This window comes from Argentina silus (assembly GCF_951799395.1).
Source record: "Argentina silus genome assembly, chromosome: 18".
In the NCBI taxonomy this organism is placed as follows: domain Eukaryota; kingdom Metazoa; phylum Chordata; class Actinopteri; order Argentiniformes; family Argentinidae; genus Argentina; species Argentina silus.
In genome coordinates, this window is record NC_139672.1 from 14043157 (window position 1) to 14065482 (window position 22326).

General features: G+C 46.6%; 1 protein-coding gene across 1 annotated transcript; it reads right to left on the reverse strand.

Moving 5' to 3' along the window:
• Positions 1–19: 19 nt before the first annotated feature.
• kcnb2a (potassium voltage-gated channel subfamily B member 2a) lies at positions 20–22016 on the reverse strand (the record flags this gene model as incomplete). Its single annotated transcript, XM_083690549.1, has 2 exons — positions 20–2068; positions 21417–22016. The coding sequence occupies 2 exons, from the start codon at positions 22014–22016 to the stop codon at positions 20–22; spliced, it is 2649 nt and encodes an 882-aa protein (XP_083546675.1).
• Between the last annotated feature and the right edge of the window lie 310 nt (positions 22017–22326).

Below are 22326 nucleotides of genomic sequence, written 5' to 3' on the forward strand. Positions count from 1 at the left end.
CTGACTCTGACCCCTAATGTCACATGCTTGTTTCAAGAGAGGGAGATAAACTCCCATCCACTATGACGTGATTCTCCATATCTCCACTTTGACCCCCGTCTGCCTCTCCGTTCCCCTCCCCCTCCCCTCCCTCCTCTGACACTGAGTTGAGAGTGCTGGGTTTAGGCGACAGAGGGCTAGTGACGCCGCCTGCCACGTTGTCCATGTGATTCCTCCCCTTGTGGCTTAATCCTGAGGAATGACCTTCACCCTCTAAGCCCTGGGCAGAGGCCGAGGCCTCTCCACAGCTTGGCTCTCCTGGGCTGACAGGTAGCTGGCCTGGGCCTGTCCCTGGCCCTGGGCCTGGTGGAGGAGGGGAGGGCTGGAGCCCTGATGCAGATCTGCTCTCCTGCAGCGTAGCGCTGACAGGTTGCGGGGAGCGCGATACTGTCTCGTCCGACATCACCTGAGGCAGCTTGCCGCCGCTGGTCGGGGTCAACATCATCGTCGCCTCCTCCTGAGATTCAATAAAGTTGACTGTGAGCGGGGATTTAATCTTCTGCGGGTTGTTGGCCCTCAGGGAGCTGTGGACGCTCTCCACCGTCATGTCGAAGCTCGGGTTGTCCTCGCCCTGTGACATCACGCTGCCAACGCTGTCCGGCTGGCGCGAGACAAACTCGTAGAGTCCCTCTTTGATGATGGCGGCAGGCGACAGTGTCTCTTTGGAGGTGATCAGGCTGAGGTCCAGAGGAGGAGGGAGGCGGGGTCTGGTCTGGGCCTGGCCTGCGACGTTAGGGAGGAGGGAGCTCTTCTCTGTTTCACTGAGGTCTGTGGTGCAACTGTCAAAGCTGTCTACGCTGGACGTGCTCTTGGCATCAATGACCTTGATGACGGAGGGCTTCGGACCTGGGGAGGGCTTCGGACCTGGGGAGGGCTTCGGACCTGAGGGGAACATCACCTTCATCTCCAGCTCCAGCTCCAGCCTCTGCGCCTGCTCACGGGGAGCCCCCGGCCCTACGTTGGGACGTGGAGACAAGACACGGGGAGACAGAGTCATCTTGTTGTAGACGTCCTCCAGACACTGGGCGTTGAGGTGCTGGGGGCTGGCTCTGGGTCGGCTGAACTGGTCTGGAGATGCCAGCTGGCCCACCTCTTGGTACCTGGACGGCTTGGGACTGATCTCCGCGTTGGCATGCTTCTGGTAGTTCCACCTTGGCGAGAGGTGGTTGTCGATCGACCGTTTGTCTTCGCTGCCTTTCTCCACCATCACGTCCGTCAGCTCCATGCTGCGGGCGAACGCGTCCTTGAGGTTCATGGAGACGATGCTGCCGTTTCTCTTCGCCCTCTCCAGGGCCTCCCTTCTCTTTATGGCCTTCTCCTGCCTCTTCTGCTCCCTGTAGAACTCGGAGAAGTTGTTGACGATGATGGGGATGGGCAAGGCGATGACCAACACACCCGCTATGCAGCACAGGCCGCCCACTATTTTACCCAGGAGGGTTTGCGGATAAATATCCCCGTAACCCACCGTTGTCATGGTGATGGTGGCCCACCAGAAGGAGGCGGGGATGCTGGTGAATTTGGTTGCGTCCTCGTCTTTCTCGGCAAAGAACACCAGGCTGGAGAAGATCATGATTCCCATGGCCAGGAACAAGATCAACAGACCCAGCTCATTGTAACTACGTCTGAGGGTGAACCCTAAGGACTGCAGCCCAGTGGAATGTCTGGCAAGCTTCAGAATTCTCAGGATTCTCATGATCCGGAATATCTGGACGACTCTTCTGACGTTCTGGAACTGCAGGACACTCTTGTTGGATTCCGTCAGGAAGAGAGTGACATAGTAGGGCAGGATGGCCAGCAGGTCAATGACGTTCAGTGGGCCTTTGAAGAACTTCCACTTGCTGGGGGAGGAGAGAAAGCGGAGGAGGTACTCCATGGTGAACCAGGCGATGCACACAGCCTCAACGTGGGCTAGGGTAGGATTGTCATTGAATTGTCCGAACTCATCCACAACCTGTAGCTCCGGCAAAGTGTTGAGGGATAGCGCGATGGTCGATAGCACGATGAACAAGATGGAGAGTATGGCCAAAATCTGAAAACCAAGAGAAAAATGGAAAATGAGTCATGTGAAAGGCAACTGAACGGTTGTTACACACAGACATCAGTCTAGCATAGGGCATTGACCACCAGTGTGTGTGTGTGTGTGTGTGTGTGTGTGTGTGTGTGTGTGTGTGTGTGTGTGTGTGTGTGTGTGTGTGCGCGTGTGTGTGCATGGGTGCTCATGCATGTGTGTGTGTGTTATGGCAATTTATGTATTTGACGTATTGACCCGCAACATAAGGGGGTCCATAAAAGGTCTACAACCCAGTTCATTAAAGGCATACTGTACCATGTTAACATCTGGAGTAAGGAATACGGCTTTGACATAAAATGGGCCTGGCATGATGTAATTTCAGATTAGCATTGCTTGATGTTAAGGATTTAAAAGATCTATAAGAATACAATTATGTCTACACAGACAATCCACACAATGATGTAATGTCTGTCTGTGGTGTGCACTAGATGGAAAAATCCCTGATTCGCTGAAAACAAATCATTAGGACATTTCTGTTTAGACCAAACTGCGGTTGAGGAACACAAATCCAACTGTTTCATTTCAAACTTCCTCACTTGATTTGGTATCAATCAACAGCAAAATACATGATTTTACACATCATTTTCAAATGCAGTACCACCTGTAAAAGCACTCATACCATTTCTAAACAATCAAATGTCTAATTCTAATAACCTACTATTTCTGGGTACTACATCGCAGACAAATTGTCAAAGATATCGATATTTGCTCACAATTACCGTTGCAGTGATCAATAAGAGTCGGTAAGCAATTAGAAATGACCCAGAGAGCCCAATGCCTAAAGACCAGCGATTTTCTATATGCAAATCCACTGCTGCCTCTCTACTGGCATTCTGTCTCTATTGGCTGTATTGACTACAGGTCAAAGGTTAGTCTCCTCTCTTGCTGCCCTTACACCTATGCAGACGAGGGGCTTACTGTATAGTGGGGTCTTGGTATTCATAAGTCATCAACGTCTGATTGCTCCAGGGGCGCTGACTTGGCTGACCCTGTGCCCAGAGCCCAGCGCTCTGTTCTCCCTGGGGGGGTGTGCACGTGTGTTGTCTTGGAGGGGGGGTGTGCAGTGCGTGTGTGTTGTCTCAGGGGGGGTGTGTGCAAAAAGACCCATTCCAACAATTGTGAATTGTGATTCATTGATTGCATGGCAAATAAACAGTCTTTCTTTCTTATACACTCAATGAGCACTTTATTAGGAACACTATACTAATACTGCGTAGGGCCTCCCTTTGCTCCTCTCAAAACAGCCTCAGTTTTTTGTGGCATTGATTCCACAAGATGTTAGAAACATTCCTTTGAGATTCTGGTCCATGATGACATGATTGCATCACGCAATTCCTGCAGATTTTTCAGGTGCACTTTCAAGCATGTGAATCTCCCGTTCTACCACATCCCAAAGGTGTTCTACTGGATTCAGATCCGGTGACTGGGAAGGCCACTGAAGAACACTGAACTCATTGTCATGTTCATGAAACCAGTTTGAGACGACTTTTGCTTTGTGACATGGTGCATTATCATGCTGGAAGTAGCCATTAGAAGATGGGTAAATTGTGGCCATGAAGGGATGCACATGGTCAGCAACAATACTCAAATAGGCTGTGGCATTCAAGCGATGATTGATTGGTATTAACGGGCGCAAAGTGTGCCAAGAAAACATTCCCCACACCATTACACCACCTCTCCCATGAGAAGGTGTACAGGTGTTCCTAATAAAGTGTTTTGTGAGTGTATATGTCTTATGTTCCAAGACCAGTATCACGTTATCAGTATCAATGTGTCCGGTCTGCTTTATGGATGTAATGAGAGTGTACATTATAAAAGATAATCACAAAATAGTATTCATTTAAACTGTAATTTGATCACTGCTGACTCAGTGAGCTGAGCTATTTAGAACCCCACATTCCCCAACTGTTTTATCTAGTACACTAGCCCACTGTATGATGTTTATGCAGTGGTACATTTCTCTCAGGGGGAGGCTGGTGGAGGTAGAAATCGGAGGACGGGCTCATTGTAATGCACGGAGCGGAATGAGGAACGGTGTTTGATACCGTTCCTCATTCCGTTCCATGCATTACAATGAGCCCGTCCTCCGATTTCTACCTCCACCAGCCTCCCCTGATTTCTCAACAGGTTGTGTAAGGCACAATTAAAGGTTTAAAAGACAATTCTTTCCCTATATTAATCCGTCAGCAGCACAGGGCTCCTTGGTCTGAATATTGATAATCAATGATGATTGATATCCTCTCAACAGAAGCCCATTAGTCATTCCTTAATCAAGAGAAACCTCGAGTCAGATATCATTGGACAATAACAGCAACAGCAAAGGAGCAAATCATGCCACGTGTTGAGACAGATAAACTCTGGCTCAGTTGGTAGAGCATGGCGCTAACAACACTTAGGTTGTGGGTTTGATTCCTGCTGGGACCATATATATTGAAATGTATGCACTCACTGCAATGTAAATCGCTTTGGATAAAAGCGTCAGCTAAATGGCATGTCTAAACTAGACCTGTAGTTTGAATGTGACAATGCAATGATGATCATGACTACTCCTACACTTCACTGACATACAGACTGTTACAGGTCAAACTTGTGCTGATTATATATATAAAATCAAATGTTCAGTTATACACTCTCCGACACGTCTGACAATAGCTGTCTATATCCTCATCCTCAGTGTGTGTTCATGTGTGTGTGTGTGTCTGTGTGTATTTATGTCCACATCTTGATCACGGGCACAGGTTACGTTGAATTAGCCCTGCATTATAACCCTGTAAGCTAACTGTGGTTCAGTCTCTCTCTCTCTCTCTCACACGCTCTCTCTCTCCCCCCCCCACCCCTTTCTCTCTCCACCGCCCGTCTCTGACTCTGCCCATCTCTCTCCTGCTTTCTTCCCCCCCCCCCTCCACCTCACTCTGTCCCTCTCCCTCCCTCCCTCCCCTCTCTCTCCCCCCCACCCCTTTCTCTTTCCATCGCCCGTCTCTGACTCTGCCCATCTCTCTCCTGCTTTCTTCCCCCCCCCTCCACCTCACTCTGTCCCTCTCCCTCCCTCCCTCCCTCCCTCCCTCCCCTCTCTCGTCACTCCCTCCCTCCCTCTCTCGTCACTCCCTCCCTCCCTCCCTCCCTCCCCTCTCTCGTCACTCCCCCAGCCCAGTGACGTAATCGTCACATGCCTCTGACCTCTCCCCAGACCTTCCTTAATCGCAGCAGTCGTGCAGGAGAATTAACCCCAGGTTACAGAGCACTCACACACTAAAATAGACCCTCCTCTCCTACTGTACACCCCCAACATGCCAGATCATAATCTTCAGACCCAAACATAGAGTAAAGTGTACAGTGGGTGACTCAGTCATCTAACACCTCAGACGGAAACCTAACACTTTCAAGTGAAAAAAAAAAAAGTGTCGTGTTAATTTGAACTCAACTGAAGGATGCACAGGTGTTTGAGTGTGATAACTGCTCGGGAATTAGACGGTTCTGTCAGTGCAGGTGCTTCGGTTAGTGCCCGTGGGTAGAAGTTCGGGGAGATGATGACTAATTTGAAAATAAAATGGAAGCAATATCTCTTCCAACGTACATGAAGTGTTTCCCAAACAGCCTTACAGTACACACTTACAGTATGTACCACAGCTGACTCCAATCAGAGCTGTGCCCTTTTCAGTGCTGCAGCACCTGATAACACGACTAATAAGTGTGTGTGTGTGTGTGTGTGTGTTTGTGTGTGTGTGTGTGTCTGTGTGCTTGTGCATGTGCGTTTGTGTGTGTGTGTGTGTGTATGTGTGTGTGTGTGTGTGTGTGTGTGCATGTACGTTTGTGTGTGTGTGTGTGTGTGTGTGTGTGTGTGTGTGTGTGTGTGTCTGTGCGTTTGTGTGTGTGTGTGTGTGTGTGAGTGTGAGTGTGACCGCCCTCTTTTAATCCCAAAGTCCTTCAAATGTCATGGTCATTTACATAATGTAAAGCAAGCAATAATATATGCAATATGTAAAAGTATGGTTATAGTTGACAGAGTATTCAGTTGAATTGTGTATCATTGTTGGTTTGAGAATACAACAGGAACAGAAGAAAAGTCAGGGACACTACTGTTAATAAAAAAAGAAAAAAAGTAATCCTTCCTCCCTCAAGCATTGTGACTGCCAAGGGCACCTGGTCCTAACATAGATTTTTTCTTACGATGGCTGATGTATGGATGATTCACTTACTTTAGACAAATGTACTTGTTGTCAGTCGCTTTGGATAAAAGCATCTGCTAAATGTCAAAAATGTAAATGTCCTAGGGAGGAATATGGTACTTAGCTGACGAGCTTGAAGAGCTATTGATGGGACTCTTGTCCTTGTGAGAGATAGCGACTCAAACAGTCTTTTTCTATAAGGTTTCACCACACAAAGCTGACACAAATGGTGAGAGTTGCAGAACTACAAACTGCTGAATTATAGACAATTAATAAACGGTCAATCGAATCTCTTATCATTCTATAACATGCAAAGGATCTGTGTGACACACGTGTCATGCTAGCTTTACGCGCCCATACAAGACGGTAAAGATCCAAATTAGTCGCGTTGGTCATGTGATCATGTTTTCCGATTAAAACTTTCCATGTGTGGGAGGGGGTTTAGAATTGCAACGTTGACTGCAGAAAAGGTTGATTCTTCCTGTTGGGGAAAGAATGAGTAACCACTTCTAACCTTCTCTATCCTTACTAAAGATAGAAACACAATCCTATTAACCTTATCCTAAAGTGTCCTCGCAGAGACAAGACACCGTGAACACATGGTGTTGCCAGGCTCCTGGACTTATACGGCCTCGAGAAAGGGACCCAGGTTTATAACGACTTATATACACACACAACCTTCTACACTCTTAGATCACACATTTGTCCCTGTATTTCATTTGACCCTTTCCTTTGAAGAACCTGTTTGGTATCCATGTAGAACCCATTTGGGATCCATGTAGAACCCCTTTTGGGTTCCATTTAGAACTTTCTGTGGAAAGAGTTCAACTTGGAACAGAAAAGGGTTCTTCAGAGGGTGCTCCTACAGGGACAAATGAAGAACCCTATTTTGGAACTTACTTTTCTTTAAGAGTGTGTATATATATATACATATACATATACATATATATATACGCTCTATATATATGCATATATGTTAAGATAATAGAGTTCCTCTATTAAAGTTTTATATATATATATATATATATATATATAATGCCTCCCAGGGGGTAGTTTAGTGTTGAGAGGTAGAGGGGGAGAGAGGGAGGCGGAGGGTGGGAGAGGGGAAGGGGAGGCAAAAGGTGAGGCAGGCTGGTCATGCAACGTGAGTGACCCCCCACGACTTTTCTGAGAAAACCTCCTGCCGTGTTGGAACCAGGAGCTAAGCATCTACTGCTGTCCACTGTCCACCTCACCACCCCTGTTACATCAGAGCCATACAGCACACAGTACACATGTGTTTGATACCATTCCTCATTCCGTTCCATGTATTACAATGAGCCCATTCTCAGATTTCTACCTCCACCAGTCTCCACTGATACAGTACATGTACTGTATGTCTATTGTATGTCTGGGAAACACCAGGCAAAAATGTAGTCTTCAGCAAGAGTGGAATTTACCCATTGTAGGGGACAGAATCACTCCAGGAACTCACAACTGCGAAATCACTGCTCCAAAATAGTTTTTTTTATTTTTTTATTTTTTTATTTAAAAAAAAAAAAATCACTTTAGGAACTCTGTTCCCATGAGTTTCCTCTCAATTCCACCCCTGGTCTCCAGTAATCATTATATACAGCGATCTGACATGAGTTCTGAGATAAAAGGAATGAGCTCCTAATAAAGGGCAAACTGGTGGGAATAAATGTAGCTCCATGTAACAGTTAATTCCTCTATTAAAGTTTCAAAACCAATAAAAAAGCGTTCAATTGGAAAGACGTACACAAGTATTGTTAATACACTCATAACTATATTTTCTCAACAGAGGTAGAACTGAGAACCCATAGTGGGTAGCCGACATAGCGTTACTGCCCATGTGTGTCACTGTGTGATGCGGGTGGGGGTGGTTAGGGAGGGAGGGAGGGAGGGAGGAAGGGAAAGAGGGAGGGAGAGAGGGAGGGAGGGTGGGAGGGAGGAAGGGAAAGAGGGAAGGAGGGAGGAAGGGTGAAGGGGGTTAAGATAAGACAAAGCCGCAGAACAGCCTTGCCTCCCTGCAGCCTGCATCTATCGCGTGACGCCTGGACCTGTCTCGGCCGTGTCGGGATGAACTCCCTCCCTCCCTCCCTCCCTCCCTCCCCCACACCCACACCCTCCCTTCCACCCACGTCTGGCCTCCGCCGTGGCTGCTAAGGTCACGTCAATGGTCGCCAGGAGTTACGGCATGCCTATTGGCTAGAACGTCGAAGGCGGACGATGCCGATTGGTTACAATGGCAGCGGCGCGAGGGTCTCGTAACACGTAAGCCGAGAGGTGAATGTCACCCATACAGGTGGATAAAAGTGGCAGCCGCGATCATTCAAGTTAATGGACAGTCCTATTTTTACACTACACTTAAGGCTGTGCCCTTGGTGGCGCTGCCTAGGCCCGACACCAACTCCACCGACTTTCCCAAAAGCTGCTCTAGAAAACTGCTCACACAGGAAATAAGTGTACTTCATTATTGTGTTTCACCCATATTTCACCAGATAAGCTGACTCAGAGCGTGTTCTCATTTAACTCCAGTAACGACCTCAGGAGAGAGGGCCGGAGAGAGGCCAGTAACGACCTCTCGCTGGGCTTTGAATTAAATAAACAATGCAAAAGATGACGACTCAACTGAAATCAAAGCCAGACAACAGAGCAGGGTACGGAAATTGAGCACTCATCCTTCGAAGATGAAATTACTGAGAATACATATATAGCACACCGGTGAGCTATTTATATGTAAGTAATAGCAATAGTATAACAGTTATGTCTATGAAATCATATAACTAGTATCTCTAGCCCGTTGGCACCACGCTGAGGCTTCATCAACGGTCTGAATTCTACCTCACCTTGCTGTGTCGTCAAGTATAGATAACCACCCCATACAGAGTCTAACTCTGCCGGGTGCCTTGCGTGTGTATAGCGCACCAGGGGAGGCTGGTGGAGGCTGGTGGAGGCTGGTGGAGGAATGGTATCAAACACGTGGAATAGAATAAGCATTCCTCACCATTCCTCATTCCGTTCCATGCATTACAATGAGGCCGTCCTCCGAATTCTACCCCCACCAGCCTCCACTGTGGTGCATGTATTGTAGGGCAGACTATTTCATACAATTATGATATAATGTCTGTGTATCTGTAATATTGATTTGTGTGTTTGTTTTCATCCTGTTTTGTGATGTGTTTTATGTGATGTGTTTTTATGTCTTTTATACAGCCATGAAACCAATTGCCCAAGAAGAGTGGGACAATAAAGTTGTTCTGAATCTGAATCTGAAGAGTAACTCAGCCCTGTAGCCTGTAGTTGGCCCAGACAGACAGACAGACAGTGTGTGTGTGTGTGTGTGTGTGTGTGTGTGAGTGTGTGTGTGTGTGTGTGTGTGTGTGTGTGTGTCTGTGTGTGTGTGTGTGTGTGTTTGTGTATGTGTGTGTGTGTGTGAGTGTGTGTGTGTGTGTGTGTGTGTGTGTGTGTGTGTTTGTGTATGTGTGTGTGTGTGAGTGTGTGTGTGTGTGTGTGTGTGTGTGTGTGTCTGTGTGAGTGTGTGTGTGTGTGTGTGTGTGTGTGTGTGTGTGTGTGTGTCTGTGTGAGTGTGTGTGTGTGTGTGTGTGTGTGTGTGTGTGTGTGTGTGTGTGTGTGTGTGAGTGTGTGTGTGTGTGTGTGTGTGTGTGTGTGTGTGTGTGTGTGTGTGTGTGTAAAGACAGAAGGATAAGCTGCCTTGCTGCCTGCCTGCCCGGTCTTATCCTTAGATCTGCACAAACGTGATTACACCAACAGTGATCTGGATACAGAGAAATTGCCCCACAGCCCTGAGACGATGCCAGGAGACATGTGCACAGGTTACACATGCCTAGAGGAGGGTACAGAGCAGGGGAGGCTGGTGGAGGTAGAAATCGGAGGACGGGCTCATTACTCATTTCACTCCATGCATTGCAATGAGTCCGTCCTCTGATTTCTAGCCTCCCTTGGACATGAATTGAATTCCATTTCGGTAATTGAAAAAAAAAGGCTACTCTGTCCTAGAACAGTCCCACTTTAAACCATGACATCTTTAAAGGCTTCATATAACTCTGATATACATACTGGTGCTTCACCGAGCATTCAAAAGTAGAGGGCAGGTCGTATAAAAGGTGGCAAAAGGGTTGTGTCACATTTGGCAAAGGACCAGACCTGTGAGGGATCTCTACGGTATATTTAAAGGGTTTATGAAGGCTTCATTAAGGATTTAGAAGTTAAAAGTGCGACCCTAGGACCTCACCTCCATTGCGAGGGGTGATTCTTGTCAAGGCCGTCTCTGACAGTGGAGGCTGGTGGAGGTCGAAATCAGAAGGCGGGCGCATTGCAATGCACCCGTCCCTCCGATTTCTACCTCCACCAGGCTCCCCAGGTCTCTGATATGCTAATCTTCCTTGTGTTTAACCTGCAGTCATTTCTAGTGATCGTATCCCCCTCTGCCCCTATTGTCTCAGATCAGATGTCCTCGTCCCCTCTTTGACTGAGGATCTATAGCCCATAGGAAAAACACACAGAGTCAGCTGCAGCCAAAGCTCTCATCAAGCTTAGCCAATGACAGACTCTCCTTTGGCCTGGGACTCCGATTCCAACGCAAAGAGCAATTACTGTCAAGGCACTTAGGTTGCTTTTTATTTAATTAGCTGAAACAATAATGCAATCAATAGATAAAACGGTTACTTTCATTAATTTCTCAAGCCAGATCGTGGTATAGGGGGGTCTATGGCTGATAGGGTAAAGGGGTTGTGGGATCGGGGTGAACTGGAAATGCTCACATTATGCTGTAACAATCCCATTTTATTTATTTTTTTACACTGACGATGACACAGACATAGACTATATTTAGAAAATGCATTTCAGAGATTTTGATGTTCAACGAGAGAATTTATCCCTGAACTCTATTTGGAAGGCAACAATCTAAGACCTTTTGTGTATTACTCAGCTTAATCCAAATTTCCATTAAAATAGCCGGTTGCCCTAAATCCTGAGAGGAGGAGTTTTAATTCATTCATTCATTTATTCACACACACGCGCGCCCACACACACACACACACACACACACACACACACACACACACACACACACACACACACACACAATCCAAGATGGCTGATCCCTCAAAGCCTACAGTACTGTATGATGACTGATAACTTAATCTGAGTATCATTCTGTTTGGGACTGCAGTAGTGACACATAGGTGAGAGATTGTGGTACAACACGGAGTATGGTGGCTGCATTGGCCAAAACTACATACACACTGTGACCTGCATGGTGCAGTCCTTGGAACATCTGGCAGATAGAGGTAAGCAGATTAATTGAAAGATCTGGATTTCCCTCATTAAGATGGATTTCCCTCATCCTCTCCTCTCCTCTCCTTCCCTTTTCCTCTCCTCTCCTTCCCTTCTCTTCTCCTCTCCTCTCCTTCCCTTCCCTCGCCCCCTTCCCTCCCTTCCTCTCCCCTCTCCTCCCCTCCCTTCCCGCCCCTCCCTTCCCCTCTCCTCCCCTCCCTTCTCCTTCCCTCTCCTCCCCTCCCAATCTTTTCTCATCCCTCCCCTTCCCTCCCCTCACTCCCCCTCCCCTCCCCTCCCTTCTCCTCCCCTCCCCTCCCCTCTCCTCCCCTCCCAATCTTTTCTCATCCCTCCCCTTCCCTCCCCTCACTCCCCCTCCCCTCCCCTCCCTTCTCCTCCCCTCCCCTCCCCTCCCCTGGTCTGTTATACTCTGTTACACTCCTGGTGGCTAAACCTAACTAAGACTCTGGGAAACAGACACAAAAAATGTTCCCGTCTGAAGATTCTTTGTAGACGGCCGCAATCTGTCGGAACACAGGGATTTGTTCTAGACTATAATCTGTGATTTACGGAGACAGAGGGGAGGAAATGAGAGGCTCACCTTTGTTCATAATGCACGTCTTCATCAAAACAAAGACGTCACAAACATGTTTGGTGATGGGTATAACATCCAGTCTACCACACCACCATAGAAGAGAGGCTCTAAACGACGGGTGTGGTCAAACGTCATGTCAACACATTGGTACACACGCACACAACGGACGCCATATACAGTATCCTGTACATGGAGCAGCAAGTCTGTTGTGATTGCAAAAGGCAGTGCAATGTCAGCGTTATCTATACCAGTGTGGCCCGGCTACTGTGGTTGAATAGGCCCTACTCACCAGACCACAGACAACAACTGATGTACAACCACAGCCACACACTCAGTAGGCTAGTGAAGGTAGAAATCGGAGGACGGGCTCATTGTAATACATAGAATGGAATGAGGAATTTGGCTGGTGGAGGTAGAAATCGGAGGACGGGCTCTTTGTAATACATGGAATGAGGAATGGTGTCAAACACTGTTACAACATACACACAGGTGTTTGATACCATTCATCATTCTATTCCATGCATGGAATAGAAGCCCTGTCCCCCATCCACCCGCCTCCCCTGACTCAGGTATGTATGTCAAAGCTATGTGTGCCACACAACAATGAGCAGAGTTTACATCTAATAAACACCAAAACAAACCACCGCCACCATTACTACTACTACCATGCAAAGAGCTGACAGGGGGACGGAAGGTTATATTATTCCAGGGAAAAAGAAAGTTTATCACTGCAGCTCTTCAGAGAGAGTGGGGTAACAAGATGCGAACGGAAACCCAAGAATGTCTTGATCAATATCAGGAGGTATTTATGGAAACGTGACATGGGATCCATTGGTATTGCCGGTGTTTTTTTTATCGGGGGATGTGTGCGTCCCGGGTCGAGCCATGCCGTTTGTCAAGGAGATTCTGCTGACTAAGGCGACACTGTGGCATTTCACTGGCCGTTGTACTGGAACGGCCACTGGAAGATGGATTATTAGGGGAGAACATATTCACTGGATAAACGTTAGGAATTCGTAATGCTATGTTCAGAGCAGGGGAGGCTGGTGGAGGTAGAAATCGGAGGACGGGCTCATTGTGATGCGGAATGGTATTTCTAACTCCTAAACCAGCCTCCACTGGTTTAGAGGAATGTGTGTGTGTGTGTGTGTGCGTGTGCGTGTGCGTGTGCGTGTGTGTGTGTGTGTGTGTGTGTTTGCAGTATAGAGAAGAGAAGCTGGACACAGTGATGATCAATGGCAGATATGCTAGACATACAAGTAAAGCAACCCTCACACTGTGGATTAAGGTGTCACACAAGGATTAACAATGAAAACCAAAATGTGTTGATATTCCATCACAGTCCATTGAAGAGAACAGAATGTGTGGTATTTTGCTATGCTACATGCTACATGCTATTATACCCAATAAGGTGTTATTTCAGCCCATGCTAGCTGTAGCTTTTGGCCCTGATCTGTGCTGTCCTGTGCAGAGACAGTATTCTGCATAGTGTTAACTGAGTGATGGTGTGATGGTGTCTGAGTGCTGGAGAGAGAGAGGGAGAGAGAGAGGGAGAGAGAGAGGGAGAGGGGGGGGGGAGAGAGAGAGAGAGAGAGAGAGAGACAGAGAGGGACAGAGAGAGAACGGTTTGTGATGAGTTAATGATGGTGTCTTCATGCCAGGGAAGAGAAAGAGAAAGTGAGAAAGAAAGAGAGAGAAAGAGAGAGAGAGAGAGAGAGAGAGAGTTGTGATGAGTTAGTGATAGTGTGATGGTGTTTTAGTGCCAGGGAAGAGAGAGAAGATCATGATTACAGTAATTAGTCAAAATGCACACGCCTGATTGGTCATCGTGACATACAAGCCAATCCAAACCCGGTATTTAAGAAGACATGTCCATGTCATGTATATTCAGACGTGACGGGTGTCTAACCTCTACTTAACCACAGCGCGTCTTACCATGTTACCAAGACTTGGACGTTGCCTACTTGCACAAAGCAGACCAAACATCGCATGGACAAGAACATAGTGACAGCATGCATCATTTAATATCGCATTAAAACACAATGCAGTACTGCATGGTTATGTTGTCATAGCGAGGGGCTGATTGACATGTTACCAAGCTGCCTTTGCTTTTTCACTGGTTCACATCAAAGAGCTTTGCAAGAACTACCTACAGGGCAGTGAAGTACCTCTCCAAGAACTACCTACAGGGCAGTGAAGTACCTCTCCAAGAACTACCTACAGGGCAGTGAAGTACCTCTCCAAGAGAGCTGAACTCAGGCTAAACCAACGGTCTGCCAAACACAGAGGCTTGGGCCTCCCCCTAAATGTGCAGTGCAGTGCAGTGCAGTTTACCATCAAACCAATCTTATTCCACTCACCACTCTCTAATCATGCTATAAAAGGTTTGATTTCTTACATCTGTAGCCTGGAAAGGCAGTTAAAAGGTAGGATTTATCAACCCCTGGAGTCACGACTTTCCAGCGTTTATCCAACGGGACCGAAGTGGACTCGTGACTGTCTCCAAATCTCAGCAGACACTCATGTTTAAGTAAAACTACAACCAATCAATTTGGACTTTCGAGACTAAACTTGTGAGAGGATATGTCATCTGAGTCACACTGAAGAATGTCCCCCAAGAACGAGAGTGATGATTCAGGTTCCCTGTAAAAAAAGGGCCCAGATGGAGTCTCTGCCATTATGGAATGAAATTCGTTCAATGTAGCTATAAATCTGGGGAAAAACGGGGAGTCATTATTTGAAAGGTTTAAACGCAGCAGTTCATATAAAAGAAGGATGGACGTTTGTTGCTCACGCCTTGAATCATAACAGCTTCCTGGTCACACTGTTTACAAGAATGTGAAGGACACTTTCATTTAAAGGAACAGTCCATTAAAAAAAAATCCAGTCGCTTCAAAACACAATGCATATATGAACTGACACTGAGAATGAAAATGTGGCTCTTGTCTTCCCTGGAGATGCAGATAGAAAGGTATGCCTCTTATGTCAAGGTTAGGTGTTCACAAAGAGGAGGACGGGGGGGGGGGGGGGGGGGAGAGAGGGGGGGGGGGGAATGGGGGTAGAGGGGGATCGGACACAGACTGCTAATGTACTGTATAAGGAGAGACGCATTACCACACTGTATGAAGAGAGACGCATTACCACACTGTATGAAGAGAGACGCATTACCACACTGTATGAAGAGAGACGCATTACCACACTGTATGCCTGTATGACATTTCCCTGCACGTCACAATGTCATGCTAGGGTACGAAAGCAAATGGATTAGCTTATACTGCATCGGGAAGAAAAGGCAGCTCTCGTGCCAAGGCTCAAAAATCTCTCATCGGATCCCCCAATAACAGGATAACATCCTTGGACCAATGATGATCCCACTGTGTGTGAATGTACTCGTCCGTCTGCCAAAAATATCAAAAGCACTTAAGTGCTCCAAATTGATCAAGTCCCCCAGTCAAAAACCTGCCCCACCCCCACCCCCACCCCCCCGTATCCAGTGGTTGAATTTCAGTGGGAGTGGAAGGGAAGACGTTACCTCATTTAGAATGGGAGACAGCAGATCATACAACAGTCAAAACAATTATGAGAAATCAACACACTTGGGGTGAGGCCAATAGGTAGAAATCGGAGGACAGGCTTGTTTGGAATGGAATGAGGAACACATGTGTTGCACATGTGTTCTGCACTCATTCAAACTAACCTCGTCCCTAGGCTGTTGCACACAGCGCATATGCTGTACGCCTGGAATAACAACGACTCAAACCTGGCCTTGGTGGGAGTGAATTTACTGAGTATTGCTATGTCGTTATTTGATTTCAGCAAATCACACAGCTGCAAGGTACGGCTCCGAATCAGAAACATGTGGTGTACGAGCACTGGGGGGAACTGGTGCGGGAGATGCTAAAACCAATGCCTACGCGCCGTCTATTTCTACACTCTTTTTATTGGCTTAATGAAGGCCAAGTTCGACGCGTTGGTCCACCAGACCTTGTGGGCAATAAGACGGAAGTGTCTGAGAACGAGACTACATTCCAACTAACCAGGGCTTTTCAGGCTGTGTCCAGAACTACAGTACAGGCACTGATCATAATGAGAGAAGCCTAGAGTAACATTTTATCTATAGTATAATATAGTTATCTATATGTATACTTTGATAGTCCCCTTTAGATGTTAGGAACTAACTGTTCAATTCAGCCCTTACCCTAACCACGGCAAACCATTGCACACAGAATCAAGAGAGTATTAGCTGACACTTTGTTGAAACTGTAAGTCGTTTGAGAATCATTCAGTAACCTAACTAACTGTCTAGGGGACTATCCACATGCAGTGAGGCCTAGGCTACAGTTCCAGTACCAGCTCTTCAATGTTAATCTGGAGCAGCCCAACCAACCCCAGCGCAGTAATTGATTAGCAGCTCTACGACCCACGTGACCGCAGTCAGCCATTCACACCTCGCTGAGAGACGCAGCCTGGAGGACAGAGATGAGCCTAGACGGTGCAAGGCCTTCGCAACAGTCTATTTGCAGTAGCAGACTTGGGAAAAGCCCCAAAGGAGATTATGTCCCATCTCTACTGGAGATGTAGATGTGTGCGGCTAGGGTAATGGAACCAGAGGGGATCGCCTACGAAGGGCAAACTCCGCCCGCCCACCCACCCACCCACCTCTAAATCAAGCACACCATTTCCAACTGTTTTTGTTTTTTTTCACATTTTAAAGGAGATCTAATGGCAGAAACAGAGACTATTTGCAGCAGCAGCAGACTAGGGAAAAGCCCCAAAGGAGATTATGTCCCTTCCACCTCTCTCTACTGTACTGTAATGTACTGTAGCTGAAGGTCTAGGGCCTCAGTGACACAAACCACTCATGTTTCTAAAGGTTTTCATAGCGTATGTTAAAAATATGTATACAAATATATAACTATAAATATATAAATATAAAATAAATATAATAATAAATATAAAATATAAATATGTATTAAAAATATATGGTTTTATATGTTAAAAACAGACTGATTGTAATTAGAAGAACTGTTATCTTTGTGTGTACTATTTAGTGTAACTTTGTAAAGGCTTAAGTTAAATTACCTCAGGTCTTTATCCCCTCCTAATCCTGCAGCTATCAACTGTGTGTTACATGTTTTAGCAATATTGCTCTCAGAGAGGCATATGATGTAGAAAATGTAAACGTTTGAGCACCACTGGAAAAACATTCCTAATCATTTAAAAAAATAAACCGTGCATATTCTACTAAATCAAATGAACAGAAATCTACACCTTTTACATAACAACATAACATTTTACAATATTGACTATTGACACCTCACAAAATGCATGAATGAGTGCCTTTCCATCTGTAGCACAGTGAGAGGGGATATGATGTTGTGATGTCAACGTGAGAGGCCCTTTCTGTTCCCCTCAGCAGTTGTGAGTGATGTAATCACGTAGCCGCAATGCTAGTTTTGTGAGACTGCTGACTCACAAATATGACCGACTGCCAGCATAACACGCTGCGCTGTTGTGACAGCAATAGCTCCAACTACACACCCCTCGCCATGGATACAGAAGGTCTATCTCTATGCCTCTCGTGTCCCCCGTCCCCGTCCCCCCCGGATACTGTAGTACACTCCTGTACCCTGATTCACACGACACAGCTGAGCCGAGCTGTAGGCCTACTGGGGCTGTCCTGACCAGGCTCCCACTGATGGCTTTTTCTTTCCCCGTCCTTTCCCAGGGTTGAAGGGGGGCGCCGTGGTGGGTTTAAAGCCCTCTCTGAGAGCCGGTTGCTACTCACCCACTCCCCTCCAGCTCGTACTCTTCCTGCCAGTTGCAGCACAGGGGGCTTAGAGTAAGAGCATAGGGACAGATAGAACAGTGTCTCCCTTCATCGTTAACAGTTCACCAGGCTAATTTGACGAAGTGGTAACTTCTGATTGTAGGCTACCATGTCTCTGGAGATACATAGACATATGCTAGGGGGAAAATGTGTCTGTGTGTTTGAAGCCTGAATCGCTCTAAATTATCAAATATGTAGGACAACGATTTTCCAAACCAATCCCAAGCCGATCTGATCAACTGAATCAATCACAGCAGTCGTCTCCATGTTTGAGTTACAGGTCAGTTTCCCAAAAGCTTCTTAACTAAAGTAGCATTTTATCTCTTTTCAAAATGCAGGCCCACTCCTCTCCTAGACCAGAGAAGTTCTTAATTTAACGAATTTCGTTCTTTCGTGAACAGAAGATTGACCTGCAAACATGTATTTTACAATTGTTACTATCTTATGGCTTTGGGGCTGGGTTGTCAGGAGAAATGAGGTACTACTTTCAGGAAACCAAACCCTGGTCAATAGAAAAACTGGTTGAGGCAAGTGCTAGGCTAGTGGAAGACAAGCCAAAAGGATTGCCTACATGGGTCAAACTCTGCCCACCCAGTGCGTCAGGCAAGCTAAATCAAGCACACTTCCAAGTATTTAGGAGTATTTCACACATTTAAACGGAGATCTGATGGCAGACTCTGAGACCAGATACTGGGTCCAACCGTATGAACAGACCACGGACAGCCAGCCAGTACAACACATGTCTGTCTAGTGCAGTCTGTCTGTATGTCTGTCTGTCTGGCAGGCATGTTGGGGACTACCAGGAAGTGTGTGAGCTAACCATCTGTCCTCCCCTAACCATCTGTCCTTTCTCTCACTCTCTCTCTCTCTCTCTCTCTCTCCCTCTGTCTCTCTCTCTCTCCCCTCTCTCTCTCTCTCTCTCTCACTCTTTCTCTCTCCCCCCTCCCCCCCTCCCTCTCCCTCAATATCTCCCCCCCCCACCTTTCGCTCGCTCCTCTAAAGCACATCTGAGCACCCCCTTTCAAAAATAGACAAATAAACATTTCCATATATCCCTCCTCTCCTCTCCTCCATCCCATCCTCCACCTCCACCATTTGAGGTTGCCACTGGCAGCGGTGTGTGTTTGTCCATTAAAGGTTTTAGATTCTGCCCTCACAACACAGAAAGTGGATAAATGTGCCATTGTGGGAATAATAATACCAGTGATGCCCCACTTTAGTAAAAAAGAAATAGATGAGAGCATACACATTAAAGCCTTAATGGGCACCATTGACTGCTCTCTCTCTCTGAATGTGTTCTGGGAAACACCCATGGGGTACCACTGGGAGTGTGTGTACAAGACAGGACATTGAGCTGCTGTGAAATAGCACAACGTCCAACACTTTTACATTAGATGTGGCTATAATCCCGGAGACATCATTCTTAAACAGAGTAAATCTAATTTGGAATACAGCTCAGGAATTCTAATCATATAATGCCTTCTTATTGTCTATCCATAATGGAGCAACTGTACCATGAAAAGCAATTGTGCATAATTGAACAACTGAATACCTTTGTGTTCTATATGCCATATGTTCATATCAAAAACAAACACAATATACCGTATATATTTTCTTGCAGAATTCAATTTGAACACACATCAATATCTGCAGTGCACAGTGCGTGCAATATCATCAACAACATTTCTCTCGGGACATATTAGTGAGTCTTACAGCATGGCGAGCCTGGAGCAGCATGGACAAGAACACATTGACCATAATCTTCCCGGCTCTTTCTTATCTGATTACTTCATAGGTTAAAGAGGATTAAGTTCCTCTGGTGGCGCAGCACGGTGTTCTGTATACCCCTGCACCCTTGTGATAGAGCTGGAGGGGAGGAAACTGCAATGTGTGATACAGGGGGAGGCTGGTGGAGGTAGAAATCGGAGGACGGCCTCGTTGTAATGCACAGAATGGATGAGGAATGGCATCAAATGTACTTGATAGCGTTCCTCATTCCATCCCATGCATTACAATGAGCCAGTCCTCCAATTTCTACCTCCACCAGCCTCCCCTGTCCTGCACCGTTGTCTTAGAGTGGAATAAACTGCAACGTGTGTTACAAGAACTGTAGCTGACAGGATAATGTTTAGATACTGAGTAGGCAATTAATATTAATTAATATTAATTAATATCAATTCAATAGGATGATTCTTATGTTCTGCTATCAATGAAATAGGTTTATGGATCCACTGTAAAGGCAGCTCTATCCAGTTGGAGGGCAGCATTTGAAAAAGGGTTAGGAGGTAAACTATGTAACAGAGTGCTCAATGTATTCCCCCATTCCACTGCAACCACTTTAGGGGGTTATGCCAAGCAAATGCAAGGTCATAAATTCACTGAAATGGAGCAATTAGATAGATTCATGCAGCAACTACAGTGTGACAATATGGGATGGAGGGAGTGAATATGATTATGGCACACTTTTGACAGAACAAAAGAACAGTATAGCTCAAGCCTCAATCAGTCTTTTTTTTCACTGTCCAGTGTGCTTACACTGCTACTGTATTGTATTGTATTGTATTGTATTGTATTGTATTGTATTGTACTGTATTGTATTCTATTATATGCTATTCTATTCTATTCTATTCAAGTCTAACTGACATGTATAATCATACAGTAATTACTCATTCCTTGTTGTTGTGTTGGCGCTTGTTGAAGTGTGTGGCTTGAAACGGTGTCACATTTATTCACCACCAACGTTCCAGCTCAATAGCCTTCCTCTGGGTGTCAGTCACACCCGCACGAAGCCACTGGGTCAAAACGCTGCTGAATAAATGTTACAGCAACGAGAGAACAGTGTGCAGCTTTCATTTTCATTAAGTTTAGAGTTACGTTCCATTAGTCAGCACCTCCCCTTTGGTTGTGCAGTCTTGATTTTCTTGATCTTCGTGTTGAAATGGTGAATGTTATCAGGTATACTTAACATTAACAGAGGCCTTTCTACAATGTTTACGTGTTATCCCATTCAAACCCAGTGCGTCAAATGGCCCTGCATCAGCAGGATTTGGGATCAATTCCATTTTAAATTCAGTCAATTCAGGAAGTAAACTGACAACCGGAATTTCAGTTTACTTCCTGAATTGAGTGAAGTGAAATGGAATAGATGACAACTCCGCTGTCTGTAGAAACAACCTGACTCTCTAGAGACATTTTTAGATCTGAAGCAAGATGGCAAACATTCCACCGTCCCGGCCTATCAAAGAGCCATGTGGAACTACACTACGACAGGGACAAATGAATAAAGTTCTAAGAGTGTACCAGTACAGTACTTCCATTTTGCTTATACCTATCCGACCCTCCCATCTACACAAGGGGAGAAGAGGGGGTAGGGGTTATTGCATGTCTCCTAGGTCCCCCCTTGAGTTTGATCCTTACCTTCGCAGGTACAGAGGAGCCAGGCTTCTCCAGCAGGTCCCACAGCTTCTGCCTCTTGTCTGGACAGCAACCATCTTCCTTCACCCCGTCAACGTCCTTCTCCCTGAGGGACTCCGCCTCCCTCCTCAGCTCCTCGTTCATCTGTTCCTTCTTCTGGTGGTACCGGGCCTGGCAGCACGACTCCAGGTAGATCTCGTCGATGCCCCAGTAGTCAAGCTCCTGCCCGAACGACAGGGCGCACATCTCCTCCATCATGTGCAGCTTCCCCGTCCTGTAGAAGTTGAGGATGGAGGAGAACGCCCCCGGGTGGCGGTCGAAGAAGTACTCATTATCGTTCAGGCTGTAGTCGTCGCAGATTTCCATTAAGGTGTCGTGGGTGTTGCAGTCTCGTAGCCGACCCAGGCGGGTCCTGGGGAGGCGGTCCAGAGTCCGCCAGAGGACCTCGTGGATCAGCCCCCCCACATTGATGCGGACCCTCCGGGACCGGGCCTTGTTTCGGATGATGTCGATGGGCTCCGGGGGGAGGGAGCCCAGAGGGATGGAGCTCACAGGCCGGGAGGTGTTTTTAGAGTTGCTCCCATAGGAAAACTTATCCGCCATGACGGTCTATGTAGAGAGGGAGGGTTATGTGTTGCCTGGAGGGGGGAGGTGGTGGTGGGGGGGGGGGGGGGTCAAATCCACTGACCCCTCAGAGAAGAATGGGCCCACCAACTTGGTCTGTTAGATGTAGCCTACACTTCAGACTGGTTGCCCCATGGCTGAAATAGAAAAGGGGAAAAACAGGCGCACTGATTTTACCATTTAGTTCAGGGTGAATGTGCACCCTCTCCCATGTGTGAACTGACAAGGGCTTGGTGTTCTGAATTTAGATTTGACAGATCAGTCAACAATTGGAACACAACATCTCAGC